This window comes from Phlebotomus papatasi, chromosome 1 (assembly GCF_024763615.1).
Source record: "Phlebotomus papatasi isolate M1 chromosome 1, Ppap_2.1, whole genome shotgun sequence".
Taxonomy (NCBI): domain Eukaryota; kingdom Metazoa; phylum Arthropoda; class Insecta; order Diptera; family Psychodidae; genus Phlebotomus; species Phlebotomus papatasi.
The window spans coordinates 22928651-22954517 of record NC_077222.1 but is presented as its reverse complement, the minus strand read 5'-3'; the positions used below and the strand labels follow the sequence as shown (position 1 = coordinate 22954517).

The window sequence follows — 25867 nt, the reverse complement described above, 5'->3', positions numbered from 1 at the left end:
CTTGCAATAATGTACACCTATATTATTCGATGATAAATATTTTAGTAATAAAATATATAATGCTCTGGTTTTCAAAGCTTTCCCAATGAAGTATTTCATCTTGAAATGAGGGAGCACACAAGGCGTATCTGGATGAAATTGAAACTTTAGTTGAGTATCAAATTAAAGAGATGAAAAAAGCTATTTAATAGCTTTCTAAAGCATGAAGTCATCCTCGAGTGGAGTTGAAGTTATTGATCCTAACACAAAAGCTATTGTTTTCGTTTTGGCCAAGGGTTTGGCTAAGATTTGGTGTAGTGGGTGGTCTTGGAAGTTTGCGACAACAATAGCATCAATTAGATACACCAGTTTGAAACACTGAGTCACTCTTCTGCAAAACCTTAGAATTTGTGGATGATTCTTGGGTTTCGGTTCTATATACTGGGTGCACACAAGTGGAATATCCTTGTTTAAGGATCAAATTTCCAATTTCCAATTTCTTGTACTCAGATAATAGCCATCATCATTTGCTCAAATATCTTTGTTCACGAGATAAATTCTGGTGGATTTTGGGATATGGGGGAAAAGCCAATAAATCCAACATGGGCTGTATTAAAAGCTTCACAAAAAGGGGATTATTAATCAGGATTCCGGGTTACTCTTGAGGTGGTCGTTAATTTATAATGTGACACCCGATAATTTCGAGTAAACAGCATAATTGACCATCGAGCTCGTACTAGAACATGCATGTCACTCTAGTCTCTATACTTGAAGTGTGATGCCAATGAATGGGTAGTCCATGGGGACTGATCCCACAGAAGAGGGCGGCAAATGGCTAATGTTAATTAAGGTAGGGACTACAAAGCTGTCAGTAGAGTGAAATGCAGAATGTAAATCGGAATTTAAATGGAACTGCTCTACACGCTTATAGATTTGGTTGAGCTTTCTAATTTACGATGCGGCTTTTTGTTGTCACTGAGGTGTAATGACAAATTTCGATGTCAATTCTTTATACTTAGATCACCCTGATAGTCAGACACTTATCCGAATATAAAATTAAACCATCTTTTTCACGATATCCTCTCCCCCAATATCTTAATTAATTAAAACTATCGATATTCTAAGGTAATTGATTCATTTTAGATTTAGATTTATTCATTTTACTTATATGGCATCTGATTCTTAAAATGATAAATTTAGGAAAAACTGTCAATTTTCAAATTGTTGTCGTTGTTTCAAAAAATCGTTTAATATAATATTCATTCTTCGATAATAAATCCACGTACTTAGTTGTAAAATTAAGACTGATCTTAAGTAATTTTAAGTTCTATGGCATTTTCTTACTCTTTCCTAAAAAAAGTAGATTTTAAAATTAAAGGCACTATTTCTAAACATTGAAATATCAGTAATAAAACACTTTAAGCTTAATTATTTATTTTTTAGAGCTGATGTTAAAGGTGCTTTAATTTTTTTTCTGAGTAAATATAAACTTGGAAGAATATACAATTAGAACAGAATACTAATGCACTGCGCATCAGTGGATCCGGCAATCTACTCAAATTGTTGGGTTCATTTACTTTTTACGATAAGTGCTTTCTATATAGAACTAATTGTGTAACAATTGCAAAAAGATCCAATACTCTGAAAGGCTTAATTTAGAATACAGAAAATGGCACACAATAAAAATGAGTTTGGAAAGCGACAAAAGCGTTATAATCGGGACAATCACCTTCTAGATGGGCCCCTAATTAAAAAAAATCGGTGTTAGCTGAGTTTTTATTTAATTCCAGCAATATGTTTTTCTAAAAAGAAAACAGTAAATAAATTTAGCTGATTTTAAAGTTAAGCTTTTTTCGCATAATTTGTGAAAACAAATTTTAGACTTAAGAGGGGTACATTTCCAGAAATAAGGATATGAGTGCTTATTTCGATTAAGTAGACAGGGGCTTGCTCAATATTAAAGGCGAGAGGGTCAAAAATTAGGGTCAGCTTAAATCACTTTTTCTAACTTTTTGGAAGAAAACATAACTTTAGAAGCCCGTAGGAAAAAAATTGTCACACCTGTATTCTAACCGTTCTTAAAGGGTTAAGTACTGACTTCCCTGCATGCATTTTAGCAGTTAGACCTAGAAGACTTTAAAGCAAGTAGCTTAAACCCATATGAAATAGAAGTAGTTTTAGTTTTGAATTTTAGTTTTTCAATTATTATTTAAGGGGTTACATGGGTCAGAAATCTGAAAAACAATATAATTTTCCTATTTTTTTAACATAGGAAAAAAATAATTTAAAGCTTTTAAGTAGATAAAAGCTCAACTTAAACTATATTTTCTGAAATTTTCATTTCAAGAATTTAAAAATTCAAGCGCTAGCAATCGATTTTCAAAAAACTTGTTTTCGGGTAGTCTAGATAACTCAGAGCAGATTCAGCAAAAGCAAGAACAGAAGTCAAAAAACTAAAAATATTTTTTGTTCGCAGAAGTGTTAAACTCGTACTTGAATTAAAGATTTTTGTGTTTTTGGGATAATTTTATAATAAAATATTACCATTTTGGCGTATTTTACGCCAGATTTATTTTGAAAAATAAGTTGTCACAAAGTGAATAAAAATCATGTGTTAAAGTACTGGTTTAGCTTATCAGCTAATAGAAAATATTGAGCTTTCTGATGTAAGTTAAACCTATTCTGAGCAATCGTGACTATCGCAAAGTAAGTTTTTTTTTAAGAAAGGTTACCGAAAATCAGGAACCAACTGCTCGATTTTCAAAATTTTTAAATGAAAATTTTTGGAAATATAAACTAAATGTTGTACTTTTATATACCTACTAAAGCTTTAACTAATTTTGTTTTTTATGTTAAAAACAAAATATATTTAAAGAAAATAAACTGTTTTTTAGTGTTCGTGACTCACGTAACCCCTTAAACTCTACTGAGAGAGAAAGATTATGTTAGTCAAGAAAAAAATAAATGTTTAATTTAGACAGTAAAAAAATTGTATTTTATCAGTGAAATACTGAATTTTGGTACTCGTATATAAAAGGCATATCTTTAAAAACCTGTTACAACTTGTAACCTAGAATGATTGCAAGTGTAAAAATCTTTTTCTTCTATTTATCTAAACTCTGATAATAATTTCTCTTATATTAAAGTTCCGATTTCAGGACTGCTTAAATTTACTTTTTCCTTTTTTTTTAAATTTGATTTTATAAAAAATGGATATTACAAAATTTAATTTTAAATTTTTCAAGTAAATAGTAAAGATGAATTCCTTAAAAAATCACAATTTTCTTGAAAAACTGTGTTTTTTTTTAGGGAAATTGCTGATACTATTAGAAAGACTTGAAGGGGCTGATCCAGATAATATTATAACATAAGGACAATCAATGGGAAAGTTACGGTGTCAACTATTTTTCAATTTTCTCGTAGGGAACTGTCCACGGCTACTGATGCTCACTCACTGAAGTATAGAGACGGTTGACGCGAACAAGAGTCCCAGCAACATTCAGCACCCGACTAGGGATAATGGGTTGAATGAATGTGTTCTAGGAATGAATGATTAGGATTGATGAGTTTGGCCGTCGACTGGATTAACAATTGTCGAATGGGCCATAAACAAATTTTAAAGATACGCTCTACAAATTTTAAAGATAATGTTGAATTTCTGCCAAAAATTCCAGATTTAATGGAAGTTGCTTTCAATGTGTAATTATAGAAATCTACTAGATTTTTGAATTTTTCTTGACGTCACGCTGTTAGTCTGTCTATTTTATCTGCCAGATCTGTCAGACTTTTTCCAGGTTAATGTTAAATATATTCTAGGAAGCGAATTCCAATTTAGATTTAGGTAAATTTGGAGCCGTTGGAAAGGTCTTGGAATCTTTGACATACAATTTCATGTAGGATTCCCTTATTATTTCAGAGTAATTGAAAACGTAGTATCAAGATTGAATTAACCACACGATTGACAGGTTCGACCATCGACTTAGTTAGCAATTCTCGATTACGATGTATGTTCCGCAGTATCCAAGTATATTTTGTTCAGTTTACATAAGATATTAATATTTATAAGATTTTAGAGCAGTAACTATATGCAGTTGTAATGTCCAGGTCTGGCAGGATCGCCATGTAATGTCCAAGACCACGGATAGCACAAATTTGATTAAAACACAACACCTTTCCCTTACACACTCACTTCATGTATTCCAGCAAAATATTTAGCTAACATACTTAAATAGACTTAATCTACTGCGTCAGCGTCCCAATAACATTAATTGATCATGAATGCAATTTCTTAACCAATGCTAATCAATGTTTAAACATTAATATTAAACTAGATATTATTACTTTATGTTTTCATTCATACATCGCACAGTAATTAGATGGTTTTAAGCAGGGCGGTGACATTAGCTCTGAAAAATGCGACCAGTTTTAGTATAAATTTTTCTTGTTTTCATACACATTTCACGAGATATCTTCAAAACTACGTAGGTTTTCTATTAAGGGTTTTCGGTTGCGTTTTCATTATTAAATTTTCTTTTATTTTGTATTAGTATTATTTGCTAACTCATTCTACAGTGACAGAAAACAGCTAATAAACTCAAAAGTTTTCTCGGCACGCTAGTAACATATGGGAAACATAGGAAACGCCATTCCCCTGGTTTTAAGTATGCCTTGACTGACCAATGTACATCTTGTAAAGCGGAAAATAGAGAACTGTTCAACCATTGACTGGGCTAACAATTGTCGAATGAGCCGTACTCGCTTTGGTTGTTTATATGGGGACGTTAAGAATTAGACCTTCAGAACAGTGCAGTTGTTCTTCTATTTATTTTTTAGTAAAAAAAATAGTCCTTGATTGTCCTCTTTCAAGAAAAAAAATCTAATTATAAATCTACCAAGTTAAGTTTTCTGCTATCAATTTATTATCTAAATATTTCGAAAATTTCAATTTCAATTGCAGATTTACATACACTTAGGTACTAGTCACGAAATAAGATACCTTTTCTGCGTGGTAGAGCTGAAAAAAGAAAAGATTGATTTTATGAAAAATTCAGTTAAAGTATGATAACGGATGGATTTGGTTAAATCCGGTCATATAGGGTGGTAGAATGAGATTCAAACTCAAGCAATTCTTTATCTTGTTCGATATCATTTCACCAACAAAATGTTCCATAAATCCCTTTTTGGGGGTTAAAAAACCCATTTTGGCTACTTTAACACATCTTTCGGCACGTGATTGTGTTTATTGGCGCGTCAATGATTCAAGGAGGGACCGTGCAAGGTGATAATAATTCTTTTCGTGCTCGAGAGGTGAATATTATGGAGCACTTTAGTTGTGCGGAAGGAAAAGATCAAGGCAAATAGCTAAGGTGAAAAGGTTACCATGTGGCCTTTTGGGGAGAAGAGAGATATCAAGCCTTAGGGATTGAGGGGGGTGTAAATGCGATGTGGTCATTGGTGGGTACCATCTGGGGTGCACGAGACAACTAAAAAGGCAGTCTCAAGGGAACTATGGGTGACTTAGTAGCATCAAAGACGCTCATAAATTCAAATATGCTAGAATAAAATTGAGATCAACATTTCTCTACTACAATATTTGAGCATTGTCACGAAGCACTTAGAATTCTGAGCACGTTGTTCTCGTGTGTCTCTCCCAGTGTGGATATGTGTACTTGGGGGCATATTGTAAATTTGTATTATCCCACCCAAAACTATATATACAGTGTCCACCCCTTTGTGGGGGGGGGGTGGGTTCCCTAGTCGGCAGAACCCTACAATCTTCATCATCTATCCCACTTGAGGCATGATTGCTGAACAATTTACTTCACTCGAATGGAGCACAAACATGGAGCTTTGGAAAAGCTCGCATGTGTTTTTCAATATCAATCCCGATTGATATTGAGTACTTCTTGCAGGATTTTCCAACGACAAACGTTATTTATGGGTTGTATAGCTTTTCGGTCTTTTTTTTAGGGTCTTCCCTTCGTGCCTTGAAGTCGCATCGAAATATTGTGCATGGTACATAAAAATCAATTTGGAATTTGCCTTTTTATGTGACACGCACCACATAAAATCAAATACACTATCCCCACAAAGCATGGGAATGCCCCATTGTTGTTGGATTCGGGAACCTGATTTGAATATCCAAATTCAACGTCAATTTACCAGACAACTCACTACTTTTTTTTCCTTTTCCTTCCTGGTTCCGACCAATTTTTGCCGTCCAATTTTTTTTCCTCAGCTCAGCTGAACTCACAGTGGCAATATCCTGGTATAAAAAGCCACCCGTTCTACTTCTATCCTAACCTGGAAGACTGGGGAATTTTCCAGAGCTTTCCAGTTCACCACGAAATATATATTGGGTGGTTTAGGGGAAAATTGGGGTAGTCATGCGTGTCGACAGTTGGCATTACTGACCTATTGGTGATTGATGCTGTTTTTCAGATGGCTCAGGAAGCACAAGAGCAAGAGAGAGTGACCTCGTAAGAAGGGGATGAAAACCGGAAGATGGGGGTATCTGAGGAGGATATTGCAAGTTGAGCTTTTGCTCTTCTTGTAATTATTTCACTTCCTGAGTTACTAAAGTTCTGTATGCCTTTTTACTCAATACAACATTTTAGCCTCATCAAAGTACTTATTTACCCCTCATTAATTACTCTCTTTGATGGTCTTTCTCACCGAGATCTAGATAAGGTGATAGAGGTAGTATCAAATATTGCAAGAATGATTCTAAAGTCAAAGAAATAGCTCTGCACTTGCCGGAATTTTGTGTGGTATTTCTCTTTTTGCAAATTGCACATCAAGATACTTAAAAAAAACACGAATTTCTTTTATGCATATAAGAAAAATGTTATAACTTTATTTAGTACAGTAAAAGCGCCCATTCAATGCTATAACTTTTCCAAAAACACCAAGGTCATATGACTAGGGCTAGGGACGCTAAGATACAAATATCGATTTTCGAAAATTAGACGTAGAATACCTCGAAACACGCCCCTGGCAAGTTGCCTGAAATTTGAAGCCACTTTCTCATACTTCGATTTAAATTCATATGGGAATTTTTTTGAATTCGGGACCGTTCCACTAAATAATAAAAAAGCGAGAAGTTTTTTTCCGTATTATAAGATACCTTTCCGTATAGAGGGATAAATATACTAAATTTTTGTTTAAATAAATTTTTTCTTCGGAGCACTGTGAGCTGAGTCCGAGATCAATTTAGGAAATGGCTTCAAATAGCTCCATATAAAAAATTAACTTGCCACATGCTTGCCTCGAAACATACAATTTCAATTTTGAGAAATTTTTATTATGCTCATATTTGTTTTTCAAATAGAGACTGATAAATTTTAAAGGTGTTTGATACAAAGTGCAAAAGGGTCTAAAAGTTAACTTTTTGCAATATCCAAAAACCGATATAAAATAGTGGTAAAAATGCATTAAATTTGCCAATTTGCGAAATAAAAAAAAATAAATAAAATTTTACCGAGGCCAAGGTACATTTAAAATCTTAAAATAGACAACTGGTTTTAGACTTATTTATTAAATCTTATTTCCGAATTCTCTTGAACTTTATTATAGTAAAGAGAGGTAGGGTCGAAGGAACACCTCTTCGACAGGGAACCCCTATTGACACTTTTGTCGAAATCTTGAAATTTATTTAAAGTATCTAATAAAATCTAAATAATATATCGTTTTTTTCCTTAGTCTACGTTTTCTGATAAGGATAGATGATCAAATTTCGTATCCCAAATGATACAGAGTAGGGTGTCAATAAGTCCTGACTCGACTTCTTAAAGTGTCAATAGGTGTTCCATTCACCCTAATCCCAATGCTTTTCATAGATTGCGAATTTAACGCTTGTTTCTGGACTGATGAAATATTTCTTTCCTCCATTCCAAATCAATAGAATTATTCTCTGTTTCATTTAGAATCATGATAGAAAAAGAATTTTAGCAATAATATTAAAGAAAATTAATAAAATTACGATAATATTAATTTATGCGCAAGAACCTTACTGCGAATGCTTTTTTCTAACTCCGTTGAATTCGATCAAACTCGGATGCTCATTTTAATGAAAAGTTCAATGTAAAAAATAAGAAGATATTATTTCAAAAACATTTTTTTAAGTTTTATTCCATCAATTCACATTGCTGACTTTGATCCTCTTCTTCTGGCGACAGTTTTGGAATTTCTCCTGACCAGAAATAGCATTGTTTTGGTGTGTCAATAATCGGTTGAGTTTCAGGAAGTTCGAGAGTCTAAGAAGTTGCAGAGAGTTGATTTCCAGGGGTGACTGGATCATTTGAAGGATCATTGTCGGTGTTCTGATCGTGCTGGTTATTGATAATGGACTCCTCTTCCGAATGTTGGAAAACAATTTCCGAGAAATAAAGACCGTCTTCGGTGCTGATAATGGGTCCATTGTCAACAGGTTCAATAACAAGACAATATTGTCCTGCAGTGAAATTTCAGTGTGTGTGGCATTTTCGTCGCAATTCAAAACACGGTCTGGTAAAATGGTCAGAAGATGTTCTGTGAAATATCCAAGACAATTCTGAAACCATTCCGTGAGGTCTTCAGCAGTAACAGTAGCTCTTTCCAATGAGAAGGATTTTGGTTTGCGCTTGCTGAGCTCCGGATGACGCTGAAGAAAATTCCTGAACCAAACGTTTCTGGGTCTCCCATCTGTAAAATGGTTTGGAATTTTGTAGATTTCACAGATGAGTTTGACGCTGTCCAGAACTTGTTTCTTCCCGCCATCCCACAGCCGCACATCCCAGGATCCATTTGACAAGTTCTTTTACCTGTTCTTTTGATAGCGTTGTTGGCCTGCCATTGGGGCACTCCTCCAGGTATTTTCCGGTCAATTTGTTGTGCAGTGTTGTTCTTGGGACATTAAATGTTTTGGATGCATTATGCTATGGTATAACCATCTCGTACACACTGCAAAGCGGTGGCAGCCAAAATCCCGAAAGCCAAAATCCCGAAAGCCAAAATCCCGAACGCCAAAATCCCGAAAAGGCCAAAATCCCGAAAGCCAAAATCCCGAAAGCCAAAATCCCGAATTTTTAAAATCTTGAAAGGGATGAAATTATATGGAGGAAAATGTTTAGAATAATTTTCCAAGACACAGAAGATTTCCCTTTGCCTCCAGCAAGCGCGGGTGCAATCGTGGGAGTAGCTATGACACTTTTAAGAATTCGGGATTTTGGCTTTCGGGATTTTGGCCCATTCGGGATTTTGGCTTTCGGGATTTTGGCGTTCGGGATTTTGGCTTTCGGGATTTTGGCTTTCGGGATTTTGACCGGGACCCACTGCAAAGCATTCCTAAGACCTTCCTTAGAGTAGGGCTTGTCCTTATGGGTCTTTTATTTTGTTCCCTTCGGCATCTGAAACAGAAAAAAAAATTCATGAACAATGCAATTTCTGAACCAAAACATTGATATTCACAGCATCCGACTTTGGTCGAAATGTAAACATTCACAAATTCACTTATTTCTGTATGAATTATTAATATATCATTAATATACTCTTACTCACCTTGTAGATCAATAACTAAGCTTCACTTTTATTAATAATTTTGATTGAAAATAATATTTCATAATAAAGAAAAACCACTAAAAGTTTTCTAGCGGCGAGCTGTTAACAGCAAAATTTTCTCGAAAATTAAATTTTTAGTACACAACCCAGCTGACACGAGTTTAAAAAATATTTGTTTCACCTACTTATTATGCTCAGAGCACAATAACTTTTGTTTTGTAAACATGTTTTTGACATTTCAATGAGAGTGAGTGAGATCTCAATCTAGTCATCTCGCTCACTCTTATAGAAAATGTTGAAAACATGTTTACAAACAAAAATTATTGTGCGCTGGTCATTAAACAGATAAAAATATAATTTTTGGTTTTTCTTAAAGTAGAACAGTTAATATTATGTTACTGCAGTGATTAATTATGGAAATAAAAATATAAATTATATTTTAAGTGGATTTATCGGAGTTGAATCGGTCACGGCATCCGAGTTTTGCAGTCGTCGCAGTTACATGGCCTTACTATATATGTTAACCCATCAAATCAATGCTCTATCTGCCGATTTTACTCGGAGGTTTTTTGAATTTTAACGGTATATTCTAGTACATTCAGAGAAAATATGTAGATTTTCGGCAGAATTTCTGCGTAGAAAATCTGTAGATTTTCGGCAGAAATTCTGCCGAAAATCTACAGATTCTCGGCAGAATTTCTCCCTAGAAAATTTGCATAACCTCCATTAATTCACAAAAATATTGTTGATTTATGAAGAAACTGTAGAAGTTATAAAGAAAATGGTATGCTCTGCTTAACATGTATTACCGAGTACACATTTTAGATAAGTGAAAAGTTGCGAGCAAAAATACTAATTTCTTAAAAATCGCCAATAGAATGATACAAAAACACGAAATTTAGGTTGACGTTCTGCTTAAAGTTTTCACTTCATTATTCTCTACTTATAACACGGCGTTGCAGAATTCTTCATTTTATATAAACACTGTGAAATCACCAAGAATAACTCTATTGAATTTTGCAAACTTCAGTGAAAAATATTCCATCTTTTCTGACACATCTGTCTGGAATGTAGAAAAATCTACAGAAAATCGGCAAAATATCCACAAGAATTCGTCAGAGTATGCACCAGGATTCGTCAGAAAATCTGCAAAAATTTCTGACGAATTTTGTCCCAAGCCCAAATAAAATTCGTAGGAATATCTACAGATTTCTCGGCAGATTTTCGGCAGAGGTGTAGATATTTTCTGCAGAAAACTTAAAGATATCTGACGAAATTATTTGACGGGAAATGAAGAACGGCTGTAGCAAATCATGTAAGTGGAAAATTTGTTCAGATTGCAGCTGAAGGAGAAACTGAGTGTTAAATTTTCCGCATACCAGTGATGTTTCATGCTTTATTTGAGCACTTATTCAGGCTCTGTGTAGGGAGATATACAATGATTGACAGAAATAAGGTCATCATGATACCGAAATCTATCTAGAACCCGATAAGTTTGATCATGAAAGATTTACAGAAGAGAACATTAAGGATTAACACCCTTTTGCTTAGCTTCTCTTTGGACAAGGTCCTACGAACTGTGCTGGAATGAAGTTTGACTTGATTGAAACAAGAGTAGGATCGGTAGTCTTCCTTTCGAAGTACTTGGTTAATCTGTTCAAACTGCTGCCACCTCTTTCGGAATTTGAATCTTTTCTAATGTCTCCTAAAGGTGGTATATGGTTCAATATCGAGATGGCTTCTTAGAATCCGCTAATAGAAATACGAAAATATTATCTCTTATCGGATTTAAGCTAGTAAATGTTCATCATCCTAGGCCCCTTATTGTGTTTTTTTTTTTGAGCAGAATACTGTGAAACAGGGTGTAAACCTGAGGAGTCCTTACCCAGAAGATACGGGTTTTGAGGTGGTCTGCGGTTCATTACAATGAGAGAAATCCGAAAAAGTCAAAATAACATTCCGGAAATGTTAATTTTACCCTGAAGTATTGATCCGAAATCGGTGTAAATATTACAATTTTAAGGTGTATTACGGGTTAAAGTTATCCTTTTCTCATGTTAATTTCACCCTCAAAATATGTAAAATTAACATTAAAAAATGTTGATATATTTTTACACCCGAAAAGTGTTAGTTATGACGATAAAAGTTAGTCGTAGCCTCTTTTTTCTCAGTGTAGTCACTAAGGACTTCTCGTTGATGCATAGATGCCGATACGTGCCCGTAGCTATTTCCAAACAAATTGTGGCCATTTCCAGAACCAGCCGGTTCTAAGGCCAACTACAAGCCATTCCCTTTCCCCATCTAGGACCCACCCAATGGGTACTCCAATCACACGAGAATTGCAAAGCCAAACAGACTTGAAATTCGTACCAAATTTTATTTATTTTATAATTTATACAAATTTATGTTTTTACTTTGATATTTTGTTTGAATAATTCTGTTCCTGTTCTATGGAATGGCAGTATTTCTACAACACACACATTGACGGTTTTTTTACTTATTGGTGCATGGATTTTTCCAGTCATAATTATGAACACAAACTTGATGATCAAAGCTGAAGCAGGTGCCCGGTGCACATGGCATTATAAACAGATTACCTACGCCTGGACCACATTGGAAGAATTTTGTAGGATCTCTTGTGGGAAGAAGTGTACCTTTCAGCCATTGCTCCGCAGTGCATGGAGGTGGTTCACAGCTGTGTGGTCCAGCTTCATATTGATGTTGTGCTGCTCCTGGGCATTCACCATCAACTGGAAAGGGTTCTGGCGTTGGTGGTGGTCTCGTGGGATCAGTAGGACATGTCGTACAGGGCTTTGGTGATGTCGTTGTGCATGGTGGTGTCTAAAAAATACTTTTGTTAAGTTTGTCTATAACTATAAGAAAAACACATTCTCCTTACGGTATCAGTGGGATAAGGCGCTGGTTCCGTTGTGGTTGTAGTTGTGCACGGTGTCGTAGTTGTGGTCGTGCAAGGTGTTGTGGTTGTGGTTGTAGTTGTGTAAGGTGTTGTTGTCGTGGATTCAGTTGTAGGGCAAGGTGTGAATGGTTCACATTGATCGTGTGATGTATATCCAGGCCTAGTGGGTGGTTCACTATATGGAGTTTTCTGCCAGTCGCTGTCTGGGACACATTTTAGCTCAGAAGCTTGGAAACTCATATTAGGTGGACATTCGTGTCTCACAGCACCTACACCCCACTCTTGACACTCCCAATACGCATGGCGATCGAAGTTGTTAGGCCAGTAACGGTGGTCAAATTCGTAGCGGATGAGGCATCCTGGTTGTCCATCGTATTGGGCATCCAAATTTTCTCCCATCACAACCCCCAAGGCACCTAGCACAAAAACTGAGATCACTGTACACTGCATTTTCGAATGTTCAGAAAGCAACTGATAGTTTATAGACGATTTCTCGGGTTCTTATATACTCCAATAAAGCAATTACTATTATACTCTTGAGTTCTTCATCAAAGGATTAAAGAAAATCTTAAAAATTCTATAAGTTTTCTATTAGTTAAATGGGAAATGTATCGACGAATCTTACAGTAAATGACACGTTGGTCAACAGATTAAGTGATAATGTGATAAGTTGTTAGGCGATTTACAATCGATAATAATTATTTTGACACGTGTTTTCCTGGAATACCAACAGCCAAGTACTCAATATAATAACGCGGTATCTCTTTTTAGAATATTTGTAAATGTTACGTACGGGAGTCCCGAGTTTATGGAGAATAGTGAATCATTGCCGACACATTCCATTTACCTCTATACTAGATCGTACTTAATTTTTTTATTCAAACATGAATAAAATCAAAATGCCAAATGTGAGGTTATGTTAAAAATTTGTGTTTTAGATGATTGAGTTTGAGAGTCATGTTTCTTTGCTGCATCCCATTAGTACACCTTAATCTTAATTTCGTTATTTTCGAAAATATCGTTCGAATGGCTGATGCCATTCTTTAGGGGAATGTAGGCATGATTCGTGCCCAGTGAATTCAGTGTCTTCTCTTATCCACAAGATAGATAATTATTATTAAGCTCATGAGACGAAATGAGAAATGACATGACAAACCAGCTCTTTGCAAACAATGAGAAAATTCGCATCTTTTAACCCTTTAAGGACGAGAATCTTTCCGCTGAACGAACTTCAATGAAATCTTCCCTCGATATTTTATTGGGAAAAATCTTTCATTTCCTCCCTTCTATTCCCTCCGTTCCTTCCTTCCTTCAGGTCCCACGTTCGGGGCAAGGACTATGTCCCACACTCCCCTGTGTTCTCCGGTGAGAACACTCCCACGGAGGTTGAGATGGGAATTTGGGAGAGGTGGATGTAGCAGAGGTTACTCCGGAAAGCTCAGCACTGGGCTTGGTGTTCTTGGGGGCTCCCGGTGGCTTCAGTGGCTTCAATGCTTGGTGGTGATGATGGTGTTGCTGCTGGGGATTGGGCTGGTGGAGATGGGCGAGGTGATTGATGTTGCCTCCTCGGCGGTCAGTGGTGAAAGAGACCGATTGGCGCTCTTTTTCTTATCAGCTGCTACTGATTTTTCTACCTCCTCTCCTCGTCGCTAGCGCCCTCGTCGCCTCAGCAGGGCAACACACTCCACAGTTTTAAATTTAAATATGTTGCGCTCGCAACACACACCCCGGGGTCACCAAAAAAAAAGAGAAAAAAAAAAGATTTCGAACCCCCCAGGGGGCAATAAGCCACAATCTCAAAAAAAAAACAAAATATAACAAATCTCATTAATAACAATAACAATTAATAAGTAGTAGAGCAAAACAAAATGAGTAGTATTAGAGAGTAACAATTTCGAGAGAAAAAAGTAAAATTTAGAATTAATAGTTATAAGTCAAAAATGTTAAGGATTTCGCATCGATAGGCCGACCTAATTATTAGCGCCAGAGAAATAACTTAACTATAAGTTTAAAGTGTGTGTAACTACTTTCAAAAGAATAAGATATTATTACTAAGGACCACCCCATTTCGATCACCAAGGCGGATCATTAATATACATGATCTAATAGGGAATTACTCTACACGAATGGTCACGATTTTATCCCCCCAAATCTCCCGCCTCAGCACCATTATAATCCGATCAGGATTTCAGCTATTCCGCTAAAGAGCATTCCGCGTAAAAATGTAGAAGCGGGAAGGAGAGTCTCAGCCGAATTACAATGTTGGGGAAAGAGAAATCCTGAAGGGCAAAGAGAAAACCCCTTTTTCCACCGACACTGCCCTATTGCCTCGAATATTGAACATGATAAAATTTTACTCGAGAAACTACATCCCGATCAGAAAAATGTGGCTGCCTCTAACTGCAGAGAAATGGGAAACAAATCGCGACCAAATTCAGTGCATCCCAATCGAAAAAAAAGTAAAATAAAATAGATAATCGAATTAAGGTGTCCGAAATTATATGTGACGTCAAAACTGACGAAGGAGAAAAATAATTAAAGTGTTGGCCAATAAAAATTGATTGGTTTTGTCGTCTTGACGAAATACCGAATCAAAATACTAGTAACAGCAAGAAGTGCTACTCACTTTAAATTCCCAAGGGACACTGCTAGCAATGTGTCTTAAAAGGGGATAACAGTTTGATGATTGAAATAGCCGAACATAGTTCGCTTCAGCATAAGGCTGGGCTATATCTGTATCAATCATCTCGATCAAAATGAACACCTAAAGGCGAACGACCATAATTTTAATTTAGGTCTATCCATAATGAACGATGGCCTACTTATGAATTTCTCCGTTCACAAGAAATAGAAATTAAATAAAATTAATAATATGGTCTCTCTACGTTACCCGCTCATACACCCGTACAAAAATCAAGTTACGTTAGATACAAAAGAAAGTTCCAGTGACGATGCCGATATTGTTGCCAAAAAAATAATCCGTCCTGCTGGCAAAAATCCCTTAACCTGGCTTGATGTCCTTACGGTGGAATACTGCCTTGCGATGAGTGTTCAGGTCTTCCAACTCGTAAGTTTGTCCGTGAACGGACAACACCTTGCTCTTCACCCATGGACAAAATTTCGCCTGAATCTTTTTATTGGCATCAGACAACACAAAGGATCGCCTGTAGACCACGTCACCCACGGAAAATCTACCCGGCTTCTTACGTAAATCGTATCGCTTTTTAGACGCCTCATGGCATTTCTTCGACCTATCCATGGCCTTCTGTCTGGCCAATTTTAACTCCTTTATCCTCTCTTCGATCGATGGAATCGTATTAGCATCGGAATGCGTATACTCATCCCCATGTGAAATCATATTTTGCCCAAAATTTAAGTAATACGGAGAAAATTGTGTAGTGTCGTGTACCGAGGATCGCATAGCCATCCCTATTTCGGCTAAATATTTTGGCCAATTTGTGTGTTTAGACCCTATATACGACCTGATAGCAGTAACAATAGTCCTATTTGCTCTCTCAGTAGGATTGGCTTGTGGGGTATACCCTGAGGTAAACCATTGGGCAACACCGAGATTTCTCAAAAAGGACTGAAGTTGAGCGGATTTGAAACTACTACCATTATCGGTCAGAAGGACACGAGGGACTCCGAACTGTGGGAAGACATTTTGAGACAAAATTTTGATAACAGAGTTTGCGGTAGAATTTCTAAGAGGATATAAAAGGACATACTTGGTCAGCTTGTCGATCAAGACCAAGATAAAGCGATGGCTCATAGTACTAGGTACTAAAGGTCCGATAAAATCGGCTGATAGATGTTCCCAGGGACGTGATGCAACTACATGATTACCCATCGGAGGTGTTAAATCATAATTCGGGGCCTTAGATTTCTTACAAGTTTCGCATTTACGGATATAATTGCGCACGTCTGTGCGAAGGCAAGGCCAATAAAAATATTCCGTAATTCTGCGGAAGGTTTTAAAGAACCCGAAATGTGCCGAAGTGGGATCATCATGGTATTTCTGCAAAATGGCCTGACGTTCACCCTTAGGGACACAGCATCTCCACCTAAAACTATAAGTTCCTAAAGGAGTTTTATAGCGGATATACTTGTAAAGCCGGCCGTCTTCTAATTTATACTCCGGAAGGCTGCTCGGGGATTTCGAGACTTGGTCATATAGGGACGCATACCATTTATCTTCCCGGGTCGAAATGGTATTAACGTTCCGTGAAAGGAAATCAGCTATCACGTTACTTTTACCGGGACGGTGGACTATGTCAAAGTCAAATTGCTGAAATTCCAACAACCATCTTCCTATACGACCACGGGCTTGCTTCTGGGATAAGATCCACTGGAGTGCAGAATGATCTGTCTCCAAAGTGAACTTGGTATGAAGCAAGAACTGCGAAAACCTTCGAAGACAAAATAGACAAGCCAAGGCTTCTTTTTCCGTAGTAGAGTACTTCTGCTCAGCCGCCGTGAACTTTCGCGAAATATAGCAAATAACTCCTTCCTCATTACCTACTCCCTGAACAAGGACTCCCCCCGCCCCAACATCACTAGCGTCAGCACGCACTATGAAGGGTTGAGAATAGTCGGGAAGTTTTAAAATAGGGGCAGATACAAGGAGCTGCTTCAATTCCGAAAAGCCACGGTCGGCCTCCGGAGACCATTCAATCCTTAAAGGATTACCTTTTAAAAGGTCGGTTAAAGGAGCCGAAATACTCGCAAAATTTGGGATGAAACGCCTGAACCATCCTGCCATACCGAGAAACTGACGTAATGCCTTGGGTGTTTTAGGGACAGAAATATTGCAGATGGCTTGGACTTTACCATCGTTTGTACTTAGACCCTGAGTGCTTAAGGTGTACCCCAGATAGTCTAACTCTGACATACAGAATTTAGACTTCTCCAGGTTGATGGAAAGATTGGCTTTTTTCAAACGACCAGCGACCTCATTTAAAATTTTCAAATGGGATTCAAAATCCTGAGTGAGAACAATGATATCGTCCAGAAAACAAAAGACATTGGGCTCTAAGTCGCATCCAATAACTATATCCATCAGTCTCGCCATCGTCATAGGACTATTTACTAAGCCAAAAGGCATTCTTCTGTAGCAGTACATCTTTCGTCCTGGGATAGCGAAACTAGTTTTGATCTGAGATTCTTCATCGAGCGGAATTTGCAAGAATGCGTCACTCAGATCAATGGATGATAGATATTTGGAGCTTTCTATACGATTAATAATGCTTTCAAGATTTGGAATAGCATAAGCATCTCTTATTGTTACTTTATTTAAACCTCGAGCATCAATGCAAATTCTAATTTTGCCCGATTTCTTCATTTGAATATTAGGAGGTGAGTTCCATGGAGAAAAAGAAACTTCCCGAAGTACCCCCATCCTAACCAGTCTCTGAATTTCAATATCCACTGCGGGAAGAAGATGATATGGGACAGGATAAGATGGTTTCCTTACGGGAGGGTTGTCACCAGTATCTATCGTGTGCTTTAAAATATCCGTGCAACCGAAAAAGTCCTCAGTAGTGATTAAAAAGTTTTTGATGGATTTTTCTAACTCCAGTCGTTCTGACTGGGAGAGCAGAATTTGATTATCCTGGGAATCAGGGACTGTTGAAAGTGCATTCAACAAAACTGGTTGTATGCCAAAGGCATGCCAAAAATCCATCCCCAAAGTAAAGGGTATGGAAATTTCAGGGACTAATAGGGTGGGAATCAATTCTGTTCTACCATTGAAAGTTATCATTAAATCGACTACTTTGGTGGATAAATAAGTTGAACCATCGGCTACACGCACAACGATATTCGAAGTTCTTGGGACTAATTTTAGAATTTTTACTAAGTTCATGCAACCACATCCTAATATACTCTGAGACGCTCCACTGTCCAATAAAGCCATAGCCTCCTCAATGTCAAAAATTTTAACTTTAATATAGGGACGATTTTCCCCGTTAGGGTATATAATAAAGGATTCTACCTCTGAGGGAGGGACAGAATCATCAGAAATTAAGGACTCATTGTCTGACTCAAATTGTATTAAATCTCCCACTGTATTTGAATTTACATTAATGGTATCAACAAAAGAAATGAGATCTTGGTCATTGGAATCATCCATAGAGAGGTTTTTTGGAGATTCCGCGACCTCAGACTCTCTGTCTACTACTGGGTCGCATTGGGTTCCCCCTGTTGAGGGTTACAAACTGGACAAAGTCCATAAATAGTGCCGATCTTACCACACTTGAAACAAAGGTATTTGGGTCTTGTTGGGCAACTTCTAACATTATGGGAATTGCTCTTACAATGTATACAAGAATTTTTTCTGAATTGTGAATTGGGGTTGGAATTGGAATTGAGATTGGAATTAGGATTGGAATTAGAAGATTGAGAAGTACCCTCAGCACCATTGGATGAGTTACTCCCCCCACCCTGTCTCTGAATTGAGGAAGAATTGGTGTTTCGCCCCCCATTCCGCCCATTATCACGTGAAGAGGAATTTCTCCCCCCACCCCTTCCAGATTGCCTGGAATTGCCCCAGGATGAGGAATTGTTCCCCCCACTTCGCCCCCTTTGATCAGAAGTCCTGGCCAGGGACTCTGAATTATTTGTGGATGATTCCTGAAAACTCCCTATCTCATTAAATCGCACATTTCTGGGACGATCGAGAAAAGCATAGGAGCGGTTCCTCTCAATAAGTTTTAATTTTTGGGATAGCTCCGCTAATGTTGGGATTTCATATAGAAGAAGAGCATTAGACAGAGAGTAATGGAGATTTCTACGGATGAGACGAACTTTCTCGACTTCCGAAATTTCTTCATCCAGCTCCTCGAAGAGAGCTAACATGGATGCAAGAAAGACTTCTGCATTCTCCCCCACCCCCTGCTTTCGATCCTCAATTTTCTTCCTAATAGCGAAATCGCTCTCAAGATTGCAAAAAGCACTTAGAAATTTCTCGCGGAACTCCTCCCACGTACAACTTAAAAGATATTCCGAAAAGGAATCATACCACGTTTCAGCCCCATCGGAAAGTAAGAGTCTTATAGACCAAACCACCTCCTGCAGAGAAACGCCCTGGATCATGGCCATTCTCTCAACATCCCGCAAGAAGATTTTGGCCTTTTTCCCCTTGCGGTCACCAGAGAACCTAATTCCCCAGTCCTTTAACTGCAAGGGTTTTAATCTACGTGGAGCTGGTGTAGGAAACGGGTAGTGGCGTGACAAATTTTGGGGTTGAGAATCCCTAAATTCCCCAGAATGGACAGAACTGGATCTGCTGGAGGATCGAGATCTTCTACCAGCACATGAGAGTCTCAATTGCTCCATCGAATCCTGAATATTTTTCAGGATATTCTCAAGACCTTTTATTTGAGCATTCTGAACATTAAATTGCTCAACCGTAACAAATTGGGATTGGGGCCTATCTTGAGGCTGAGACACCGTGGATCCAATATTTGGGATGTCGAAAGTATCCCTACGGTCTTGCGAAAGGTTCAGATGTGGGTGCTTAAGAAATTCTGGGACAAAGGACTCACTGGAGGCAGAAAGTTTAGATGTGGGCTTCTCAAATGGTACCTTCTTCTTCTCCTGGACATAACAGTCCGAAAATAGGGACTTTTTTGGGCTTTTAAGACGTTTAGTCTTTTGGACAGGTGAAGCAGGACGAGGAATAGCACCCCCCACTTTTCCCGAGGCAGCATAATTCTTCAACTGTTCCCTGAACTGTTGCCTAAAATTTGCAAGTTCAGCAAGAGCAGGACCATAAAGGGCATTTTTGGGATCTCGAGGGTCTGATGTGAATTTTAATTTATTTTCGATGTGCTGAAACATTGTGAAAATCTCAGCTTGCTTCGAAAAAAGGACCTCGATATTCCCTACTTGCTCTCTAAATTTTTTAATAACTTGTAAGGTGTCATCCCTAATTTTTTTAGCATCGCCTTCAACGGGAAATAAAGGGTTTCCGCCAGCAATAGCAACCTTTAAAAGATCGCGGGCTTCTTCTAATGAAGCTGGCCATTTAATTCCCCTGGCCTGTAATTCCCAATCCAGTTGTTCTTCTGAGAGAAATTTTGGATTGAAATCCTCCATTTCTAACAGAGAACTCCCCAAAAGAGGGTAAAAATAGCCGAAAAAAGAAAAAAAAAATCTCCCAAAAAGGGAAAAAAAGAAAGAAAAATATCCTAATACACTCCTATTCCAGAGAAAATGGATGAAAAATCCAGAAAACTACACCCAATGGAGATATAAATCACGAAAGAAAAAAAAATCTCCAACGGAAAATTACAAAGAATATTATACGGAATAAATTACACGACGACAAGTAACAAATTAACATTCTCTTCCACGCGCCAAATTTTTTATTACCCCACCGTTAGGTCAATCGCATTCACTCCTAATGAGTTGCAAAAATCACCAAAAATGCACTGATAAGAGGTCAATGAACTCTGGGGAACCGGCAAATTAACCATGGGATAAACTTGAAAATCTACTCACGATTTCCTTTTGCGTCGGGCGCCAAAATATTGGGAAAAATCTTTTATTCCTCCCTTCTATTCCCTCCGTTCCTTCCTTCCTTCAGGTCCCACGTTCGGGGCAAGGACTATGTCCCACACTCCCCTGTGTTCTCCGGTGAGAACACTCCCACGGAGGTTGAGATGGGAATTTGGGAGAGGTGGATGTGGCAGAGGTTACTCCGGAAAGCTCAGCATTGGGCTTGGTGTTCTTGGGGGCTCCCGGTGGCTTCAGTGGCTTCAATGCTTGGTGGTGATGATGGTGTTGCTGCTGGGGATTGGGCTGGTGGAGATGGGCGAGGTGATTGATGTTGCCTCCTCGGCGGTCAGTGGTGAAAGAGACCGATTGGCGCTCTTTTTCTTATCAGCTGCTACTGATTTTTCTACCTCCTCTCCTCGTCGCTAGCGCCCTCGTCGCCTCAGCAGGGCAACACACTCCACAGTTTTAAATTTAAATATGTTGCGCTCGCAACAATTTTAGCCTAAATAAGAAATTTATTGTTAAAAAGAAACTATTCCCATCCCTAGGAGTTCTGGAAAACTATGGGTCATATATGACCCAATCGTCCATAAAGGTTAAAAAAAGCACAAAATTTTCCAGACGACTAGTTTACTCGTTTGCTCTGTTATTTTTGAAGGATAAATAACATTTAGAGTATGAGTAAAAATTAAAACGATCAAAAATTAATTTTAGAAAATTTCATTCAATTTTTGATTTGAAAGAATCTTGAAAACTGGTACACAAAAACAATATTTTTTATGAAAAAATGTATTATTGTTTACTTCATTTTTATGATATTCATCGAAACAAATTTCGCATACTGGTAAGGTAACACAGAGATAAATGTCGCATGCCTCACAAATACAATTGGTCTTATAATTCTTTTTTTTAATAGAACCATGTCCACCTCAGTTTTCTTCGAAACATGTTTAATGGTAATGGGTAGATGCAATGTTGGTTGTCTCTGGGAATTTCAGACGTACAGTTGCACATTGCTATGGCTCCGGAAGTTCTTCCGGAGTTGATGAGTTTCCGATGAAGATTTCAAAGTCCACTTCATCCAAATCTTGTTCCAAATATATTATATCGCTTTCGTTCAGGACAAGATTGTCGGCATCATCGCTATCTTCCGGGAATAATATGTGGATGATTTCGGGTTCATTGATCGTGAAATTTTTTTTGCATTTTTGAAGTCATTTAAGTAAAGTGCCCTCAAGTCGACCGGTTCCTCAATTCGACCGGTAGAGTTATTTATTCAATTTATTTATATTTGCACTAATATTTGGCGTATGATCTAACATTAATAGGTCAATTGTTCCATAAATAATATGAATCAGTGATAATTTCGTGTAAATTTGCTATCAAACATTCAAAAATTGACCCACCGGTCGAGTCGAGGAACCGGTCGACTCGAGGGCACTTTACCTTATAAGAGTTATAAGTTATGAATTAACAACATATACGCAGAAGTATCTTATAAATTATCAAAATATTACCTTCTTCAGTCAGTATTGCACTGGGAAATTTCAGCTAATTGATATATCACACAATATTACACGAATAATTAATTATTTTGCGCACACCTAAACAAAAACATGAAATAGTCTAACCTGAAATCTTCGAAAGTCCACTAGAGACAGATTCGGCGTTTTTTACCTTTATGGACGATCGGGTCATATATGATCCATGAAAATTATGAAGCTTTCCTGAAAATACAAATAAACTATAATTTTTACTTTGCTGAGAAATATTATGTATAGTTATTATAGTTTCTAGTCTCAAGAGGTTTTTGCTCAAAAAAAATTAGAAATATTAAAAATATTAAAATTCAAGCATTAACGTGAAAATTTGAAAATTCGTTATTTTTGTGCTCAAATATTTTTTATATAGCAAATAGCTGGAGATTTGCAAAAAATATCCTAGATTCCTACATCTTTCTACTTCGTGATTATGTACAAACATTAGAGAGAAATTACTTCATGTAGTCAGGAAAAATTATTTTCTCTATGGGTCACGGGTGACCCAATCGTCCTTAAAGGGTTAAAGGTACATTTTGTGCGAACCATGCCTACATTGCGCTGTAGGCCCTAGAGATGTTCGAATAACCCTAAAGTTTGGTTGTGAAGTAGAAGAAGATAGATTGGCTGAAATAAAGGCTGTGTTATAGATTAGGAAATCATTTTAAGGGAGTATCCTTCTGAAACCTCATGTTACTATCTCTAACCGTTTGGCCTCCATATTTAATTATCTTTTTCAAATGACATCATCAATTGTTGCATCAATTTTCACGAAACATCATGACTCCAAAGTATAAATAAATACTCCAGAGGGATGGAAATGCAATATATATACATGTCCCAAAATTAACAAACTATATAATTTAGTATATACTCTGTGGAGTTCGAATAATTACTAAATATTGTTATAATAAAATTTCTAATGATGCTTTTTGTGCTGTACTAGAACCTTTTTCTCTCAATTGTTGTGTAATCCGCAAAAACAGTAAATATTGGATGAAATTACAAAACGACTGCATGGTATAATGGTTATGAGGTAAATTAATTATATTGATGTATAGTACGTAAGTGCTAAATATTTGATGGTGATAGTGTGTACAAGATGGTCATGGTTTTTCAAATTACCTCACATTCTCGATGGAATGTGTTGAATAATAAATTGCATGAAAAGCATTTTGCACAATTTTGCATGGTGCAAATGACATCAACTTTGGAAAACTTCCTTCGTATGCTAGATACTTATTTTGATTACAGTGAGGAGAGCTCCATGTCTTTAGTACAAGGAACAGGTCTGCTCTTAAACTTTCCAAGTCAACACACCACATGCCAATTTCGAGACTCTATCTTCCCTTGCATTTTGCTCTATGGACGACACTTAGAAGGGGTATTAATGCAATTATCAACAACACAAGAGATTGCTTATGGACATTTTAACTCCTATTTGATTTAGCAATTATTCTCCTGGACCATATTTATTCAACATGCTGCATGATAAATTGTTGTGAAATTAAATCAAATTAAAACACGACTCTTAAGGGAAGACACTCTATTAATTTTATTTAACATGAGGTATGTTTTATAAAAAAAATGCGAATAAAAATTTTTTTTTTCACACTACTATTGAAATTGGTGATAAAGTGTCAATGAACAAATTAATTTTATTTCATTAATATCTCTCAGTGGAAAAATAAAATGATTTTTTCATCAATTTTTCAGTTTCTCATAAATGATGTAAATTAATATCCCATTATGTGGTTCTGTTTTTTGAGTAATATTCAGAATGGTGGGTTACATGAAAAAAAGTAAATTTAATATTATTCCTCTATCCATAGTCATGACTATGCCACTATGCAACAAATTTTACGACTATTTTTTTACCACATGAATCTCATGTATGTTTCAGAAAGTCGAGTACCCTGATAAAGAATCTGTCGTGATTAGACTACTTATCGACACATAGTATTGATCAGGGTTATTGATAAAAGATTTTGAGAAATTGAAATGATAGCTTGCTGCACTTTTGTAGGAACTGTAGTTTATTTAGTCATAATTACATTACAACACACATAAGTGTTATTACAGTAAGTGGCTTAATGATGAGTAAGAATAGAAATAAACGTCACTTATCATATATTGATTATGATAATCGATTAAATAGTATCACTAAATCATTCCCCCTGGTGTTGGTTTCGTTCTATCAGCTCACATTTTTTTATTAATTGTTTTGCATTTTTCTATATTCAATTGTAATTTTCTATAAGATATTGTGATTAAGAGTTCGTAAAATACATGCAGTTAGTAAGACTATTAGGAATAAAAATATTAAATTTCCCGTTAGAATTTCTTTTTAATTGAATATAAAACAAATTAAACAGAATACTAAGGTAAATATTAGATAACGGACTAAATTAATAAAGCAGTTTCTAAGATCCATGTCTTCTAAAATCATTAACTTAGTAGATCATAATGGTTTTAACTATGATTTTTTGAAACTGCATGAAAATGATACTTTTCAGGATTTTAGGTTTTCAGTAATTCGAGACTCATTGCAATTATCTTTCAAAACCACACAATTAAAATAGTTAATTAGTGGTTTCATGACAATGATGTATATAGTACAGAAGAGGTTATTTTAGGCCTTTTAGGCATATTTATGAATCAATTTTCTGAGTTGGATTAATTATTTTAATTGTAGAAAACAACTCAAAATATTCATTGAGAAATTGATTCATTGAGCTAAATATTTTCTTCGAAAAAGTTTGAAATAAAAATTTTTTTTTCTTGAAAGAGAATTAAAAAAAAACAAAAATATTTTTAAACCCTCTGCAAATTATTAATGTAAACATAATTCTATTAAGAATTATTAAGTATTTATGAAATAATTTATATAATTAGAAAAACTGCTGAGAATAAGGGAGAAGGGTTAGCTTAGAAATCCAGATACAGTAGAGTCTCGCTATAGGCCATCGCTCTATAGTCCACAATTTATCGACCGTTGATTTCAAAACACTGATTTTAAGTTAGGTTATGTTTTTTAGTATGCGACATGCATTATTATTTTAATATTTTTGGCAAACTTTATTAAGTAGTTGTGATAATTGAGATCCATAATGAAGAGAGCAAGGACAAGTACCACAATCGCAAAGAAAGTGGAAGCCGTCGAGCAATTTCAATACTAAAAATCGTTGATAATTTTAAAAAATTACATGGACTATAGTGCGACCCAAGTGTCAAATTTGAAACCAAATATGGACTATAGCGAGACTCTACTGTACTTCTTACTAAAATTTCTAAGCCAAGTAATTTTTATATTATGTAATAAAAATTTTTCACAATTATTTAAGTTCATAAATCTTAACTTCCTTATTTTGAGAATTTATGATTTAAAAGTTCTTAA

At 36.4% G+C, this 25867-nt stretch overlaps 2 protein-coding genes across 2 annotated transcripts in view; one reads left to right on the top strand and one right to left on the bottom strand.

Moving 5' to 3' along the window:
• The window catches only part of LOC129799799 (uncharacterized), a 46042-nt gene extending 34221 nt beyond the window's left edge, over positions 1 to 11821 (top strand). The window contains exon 4 of the mRNA XM_055844018.1: positions 11772 to 11821. Coding sequence (XP_055699993.1) covers positions 11772 to 11821 — 50 coding nt within the window. The remainder of the gene's footprint in view (positions 1 to 11771) is intronic.
• Positions 11822 to 11873: 52 nt separating this feature from the next.
• LOC129798259 (integumentary mucin C.1-like) lies at positions 11874 to 13058 on the bottom strand. Its single transcript, XM_055841299.1, has 2 exons — positions 12416 to 13058; positions 11874 to 12357 (listed from the first exon to the last, which is right to left on the bottom strand). The coding sequence occupies exons 1-2, from the start codon at positions 12881 to 12883 to the stop codon at positions 12010 to 12012; spliced, it is 816 nt and encodes a 271-aa protein (XP_055697274.1). The 5' UTR covers positions 12884 to 13058; the 3' UTR covers positions 11874 to 12009.
• Positions 13059 to 25867: the final 12809 nt, after the last annotated feature.

Excerpts from the sequence above, each read along its gene's own strand:
- LOC129798259 (XM_055841299.1), bottom strand. The coding sequence starts at position 12,883 with ATGCAGTGTACAGTGATCTCAGTTTTTGTGCTAGGTGCCTTGGGGGTT. Across the intron at positions 12,358-12,415 it reads CGCCTTATCCCACTGATACC|ACACCACCATGCACAACGAC; the intron begins GTAAGGAGAATG and ends AGTATTTTTTAG.